The following is a 6,000-nucleotide window of genomic DNA, read 5'->3' as shown; positions in this document are numbered from 1 at the left end:
CAAATCAATTTTGTATTGCTTTTATTAAAGAAAAAAAAAAAAAAAATTTCATAAGTTAATAATAATTTTTATCTTATTTTTCTTTTAATTTAAGGAAAGTTTGAGAAATTTCGAAATGTTTAAATTTCGTTCAAGTGTGTTATATATCGCAATATATCCTTATATAGGGCATTTGCATCTTTATATATATATATATATATATATATATATATACATTCATATAAATCTTTCTCAAAACATTATCCAAAAAATAAATTTAAAAAATTTGAAAACAACATTTTTCCTTATGGAATATATCCTCTATTGTTCAATATTTAAATAAAAAGACAAATTTAAACACGTAATAAATTTTTGAGCTTTAAAAAAATTTAAATTTCCGTCAAAAAAAAATTTTTTTCATCACAAAATTTGTTAAGACCCAAATTTTTTTTTTGAGGTCCAAACTTAATCACATGTTAAACAATTTTTTATTTTTGTTCCAAATAACACACAGCAAATGTTGTATACATATTTTTGAAATTTTTTTTTTTTAAATTTTCGTCGAAAATAAAAAATTAAGACCTAAAAATTTTTATAAGGCCCAAAAATTTTTTTTTTAATGCCCAAAGTTAATCACGCGATAAACAAATAACATCTAGCAAATATTCTATATTATTGATAAAATTTTAAATTTTCGATAAAAAAAAAAGTACTTAATGCCTAAAAATTTTTATAAGGCCCAAAATTTTTTTTCAGACCCAAAGTTAATCACGCGATAAACAAATAACATATATAGCAAATATTCTATATTTTTGATAAAATTTTAAATTTTCGATAAAAAAAATGTACTTAAGGCCCAAAATTTTTTTTAAGGCCCAAATTTTTTTTAAACCTGAACTTAATCACGTTGTAAACAATTTTCGATTTTTGGTTACAATTAACGTATATATAGCAAATGTTACAAAAATTTTTTTTTTTTTTAAATTTCAAAATTTTCGTCAAAAAATAATTAAGGCCCAAATTTTTTTGAGACTCTTAATCACATTGTAAACAATTTTCAATTTTTGTTACAATTAACGTATATATAGCAAATGTTAGAGATTTTTTTTTTAAATTTCAAAATTTTCGTTAAAAAAAAAAAAAAATAATAATTAAGGCCCAAAATTTTTTTTTTTTAAGGCCCAAATTATATAAAATGCTTGATTAGTGAAAAATTTCTCGTACTGTAATGTTTAGATAGAAATTAGTTGATGCCATTTAAAAAATTTGAACTATTTACACGTAGGTAACCAAATGGGCCTGTTTTTTGGAGGAATGGGTGGGGGGGTGGAGTAATTGGGAGAGGGGATGGTTATAGCAAAATCTTTTTTTGAATTATGGTGGTGGTGGTGGTGGTGGCAATGTATATAGTTAAACACTCCCTTCTTTGTTGCAAGTTTTGCTAGAAAGGTGACTATGCCAAGAAGACAGGAGGTATTGAGTACGCCTTTACGTATCCAGTCACCTTTCTCTCTTCGTGACCGTAGCATATGTTTTGCGACGTGAATGGAGCTCTCGCGGCTTTGAACGGCGCTCCATAACAAGCTGCTCCTTGTCACTCAAAAAAATTGAAAAAAAAAAAATTTTTGTCCCCATTTTCAAAAAATAAAAAAAAAAATTTTTTCCCCCCATCACTACTTTGGAATTATAAAAAGAAGCAGAAAGTGATTTTTTTTTTTTTTTGGGGAAAAAAAAGTGTTTTTTTTTGCCTCTTATTAATTTTCAAAATAAGAATTTACCACGTGTTTTTTTTTTAACAAGTGTCTCGCATGAATGAATGCACGACGGGGGAAGGGAAAAATTGTTGTTGTTGTTGTTTTGCGGTTTTAGAAACGAGAAGAGTATATTGGAAAAAGTTTTGAAAGTTTTCAAGATTTGAAAAAAAAAGAAAAAAAAAAAAAAAACCAGAAAAGACAAGATGACGACAAAGATGATGATGATGATTCTCAGCAGTGTCTTGCTTGTTCTGGCAAATGTCATCACGCAAACCGGTGAGTTTGTTTGTAACACATTTTTTTTATATGGATATCGTACCCATATAGATAGGGTCGAGTTCATGTATGCAATTTTGTTTTTTTAACCCCTATATTTGTCCCTTCTATTTTTACTGTTTTGATTTTTTTTTTTATTCACATGTTTCTAATTTTGATTCATTTTTGATTTTGTTCCATTTGGTTATCTTGTTTCTGATTTTGAAATTCTAGTGACAAGTATTTTTCCAAATAAATGGGAAATTATTTTTATTATCGCTTCGTAGAATGGTGCCATTTGATCCTAAAATTGTCGCAAAAAGGTAATTGATACCAAAAAAAAATTGCAAGAAGCATTGCTGAAAGTATTAATTCCAAAATCTGCTAATTATTGAAAAAGACTTGGGAAAATTCTAGAGATTTGTTTCGTCATTAAATTTGCAATTATTATTTTTGATTATTGCTTCGTAGAAAGGTGCAATTTGACCCTAAAATTAAGGCAAAGAAGGTAATTGATAAAAAAAAATTAGCCAAAGCATTGCTAGGAGTGCTAATCTTAAAATCAGACTTTGCTGAAAATATTTTTTTGGAAAAATCTAAAAATTCTTTCTAAATAGATTTGAATTTATTTTGATTATCGCTTCGTAGAAAGGTTCCATTTGATCCTAAAATTAGTGCAAAGAAGGTAATTAGTACCAAAAAAAAAAAAAATTACCCGAAGCATTAGTAGAAGTAATAATTCTAAAATCATCTAATTTCCATAATATTCTTTGAAAAATTCTACTGCATTGTTTTTTTCTTATTTTTCAATTATTTTTTATTATCGCTTCGTAGAAAGATTCCAAATGCATTCTAAATTGTCCCAAAGAAGGTAAGCGGTACCAAAAAAAAAAAAAAATTACCCGACGCATTGCCGGAAGTATTAATCCTGAAATCAGACTATTGCCAAAAATACTTTTGCAAAATTCTAGTGATTATGTTCTTTCCAACTAGAATCGAAATTATTTTTATTATCGCTTCGTAGAAAGGTGCCATTTAACCCTAAAAATGTCGCAAAAATGGTGATTCAACCATCCAAAAATTACCAAAAGCATTACCAGATGCTCCAATTTCCAAAATCATCCAACTATTAAAAAATACTTCGAAAAATTCTATTGATGTTTTTTCTAACTAGATTCAAATTTATTTCCAATTATCCCTTCGTAGAAAGATTCTATTTACCTTCAAAATTGTCGCAAAGAAGGTTAGTGATACCAAAAAAAAAAATTGGTCGAAACATTGCTGAAAGTACTAATCCTAAATTGCCAAAATACTGATTTCCAAAAATTCTAGTGATTACTTTTTTTTTTATTAAATTTGAAATTATTTTTCATTATCGCTTCGTAGAAAGGTTCCATTCGCCCCTCAAAATTGGCACAAAGAAGGTAATTGTTAAAAAAAAATTACCTAAAGCATTGCTGAAAGTACAAATCCTAAAATCCGCGAAATTACTTTGGAAAATTCTTTTAATCGGCTTATTTCTAACTAAATTCTAATTTGATTATTATCGCTTTGTAGAAAGGTGCCATTTGACCCTAAAATTGTCGGAAAGAAGGTAAATGGTACAAAAAAAAATTACCCGAAGCATTTGCTTAGAGTACTAATTCTAAAATCATCTAATTTTTGAAATACTTTAAAAAATTCTAGTGTTCGGATTTTTCCAACTATAGATTCAAAATTATTTCGTTTATCGTTTCGTAGAAAGGTTCCATTTGATACTAAAAATATCACTAAAAAGGTAATTAATAACAAGAAAAATTACCAATAGCATTACCAGATGCTCCAATTTCCAAAATCATCCAATTTGTTGAAAAATACTTCAAAAAATTCTAGTGCTCAATTATTTTTAACTAGATTTGAAATTATTTCGATTATCGCTTCGTAGAAAGATTCCATTTGACTCTAAAATTAGTGCAAAAAAGGTAAATTTATCAAAAAATCCTTCCAAAAATTTTAACAACTTGTATAATTTTAAAATGATCTATTTTCCAAAAATACTGATTTTTGGATAAAAATTACTAAACACACATGTAACAATATAATAATGCTAACCTTTTTTCCATCTTGAATTCCACTATATATATATATATATATATAGGTATATATATATTTAGATGCAAGATAAGAATTTCTCAATTGGCTCCAATTAGACAAATGGGCAATAATTAGAAATTCATTTTCTTTGCAAGTGGTTTCACCCCTGCGAAATAACAATAATTGAATAATTTCTTACAATATATCTCATAATAATATATAGTTTCAAATAATAAGTTTAATATTTTTTTTTTTTTCTGAGAGAAGGAAGAAAAAATAAGAAAAGAATATGATAGAGATATAGCAAAAGAAGAAGAAGAAAAAAAAACTGAAACATAATTAAAGTAGACTGAGTGAGATGTTATTTGCTTGTGTAACCTCCGGATTATGAAACATTAAAAGAAAAGTAAATGCTACTGTCTGCCAAAACCACTTTTATATATACTGTAACGTTTTCTTACAACTATGGGAGTTACTTTTTCGTTTCAGTGTATGTGTGTATTTGGGGCCTATATATATTTATATATATAGTAATTCTCATGTTTATTTTAAGGCGGAAGCGAAAGTGGACTGGTTTTGGATGCATTATTGTCAATCGACTTTTGCTCGCGTTTTCACTCCAATTCAAATTCATGTGATTGCGTTCACTTTCATCTGAAAACTGACCTTAACCTCTCACGCTTCGTCACACATATATATATATATACTTATTGCCTAATTGAAATAATATTTCAAAACTAGATCAAATTTTTTAAACAGTTGCACAAAAATAGAATTTTGTTTTTGAAAATTTGTTTATTTATTTCAACTATTTTCTCTTTTAATTTAAAAATAATTGATAATTTTATGGGGGTTTTTTTTTAATGTAAATTTTTACAAAATTTGAATGTGTACAAATTGGCAAAAATTTACTGCGCAGACGTACACTGCGTAGAATTTTACTGCGCATTGTACTTGTGTAGTGTTCTATGCAACGCACTTCTGCTCGGTAGAGTTCTAGGCAGTGTACGGCTGCGCAGTAAGATTCTGCACAATGTACTTGTGCGCGGTAGGGTTCTACGCAACGTACAGCTGCGCAGTAGAGTTCTACGCATTGTACCTGTGCGCGGAAGGGTTTTACGCAACGTACAACTGCGCAGTAACGTTCTGCGCAATGTATTTCTGCGCAGTAAGGTTCTGCGTAATGTAAGGTAGGGTTTTACGCAATTTACTTCTGCGCGGTAGAGTTCTGTGCAATCCACGGCTGCGCAGTAACGTTCTGCTCAATGTACTTCTGCGCAGTAGAGTTTTGCGCAATCTACGGCTGCGCAGTAGAATTCTGCACAACCTACGACTGCGCAGTAACGTTCTATGCAATTCATAGTTGCGCAATACTAAATTTTCACGAATAAAAAACTGTTTTTAATCATTTTACATGGAAAAAAAAACAAGTAACTAGTGCAAATTAACCCCGAAAAATAGGTAAATAATTTGACGGGGGAAAAAAAAGGTATTTTAAGTCCACAACGATTTTTTTTTTTATGTATTTATATATAGTGAAGGCAATGCAAGAAATTTTTGCCCCTACCCGCCTTACCCCGCGAGGCATACGCCTCTCTCACGGGACCGTAAAGAATTATTCGCATGGGTTTCCGCGTGTGTGCCAGTTATTCAATGCGCGCCGCATTTTACATTACGTAAACTGACATTTTCGCTTTTATCCCCTCGGCGCGGCCAGTTTGTGTGCAAACACACAATCAAGGCAAGCGAGTCGCCATTGCGGATTTAAACGAGAGTAAGTAATTTGAGACACGCCACAAATCACATCACTTTTAAAACGTTCTATTATTTATATATATATATAAGGTACCAATTTTCTTCTTCTTCTTCCTTTTTATTTTCATTTAGACGTCTTCGTGACAAAAAATCGGAAAATCTAAATGTCGACATGTGATTGAGC

The 6,000-nt window shown here is 29.4% G+C and overlaps 1 protein-coding gene across 3 annotated transcripts in view; it reads left to right on the top strand.

Moving 5' to 3' along the window:
• The first annotated feature begins 1,443 nt into the window (after positions 1–1,443).
• LOC127289687 (uncharacterized) overlaps positions 1,444–6,000 on the top strand; it is a 111,043-nt gene continuing 106,486 nt past the window's right edge. For 2 of the 3 annotated variants that reach the window (XM_051317779.1, XM_051317777.1), the window contains exon 1: positions 1,446–2,009. In XM_051317779.1, coding sequence (XP_051173736.1) covers positions 1,937–2,009 — 73 coding nt within the window. In that variant the 5' untranslated portion in view covers positions 1,446–1,936. Of the gene's footprint in view, positions 2,010–6,000 lie in introns of all 3 variants that reach the window. The other variant, XM_051317778.1, reaches the window with a different exon arrangement.

Source organism: Leptopilina boulardi, unplaced genomic scaffold (assembly GCF_019393585.1).
Source record: "Leptopilina boulardi isolate dan_hultmark-lab unplaced genomic scaffold, ZJU_Lbou_2.1 LbouV2_5, whole genome shotgun sequence".
In the NCBI taxonomy this organism is placed as follows: domain Eukaryota; kingdom Metazoa; phylum Arthropoda; class Insecta; order Hymenoptera; family Figitidae; genus Leptopilina; species Leptopilina boulardi.
This window is presented reverse-complemented; position numbering and strand designations above follow the sequence as displayed.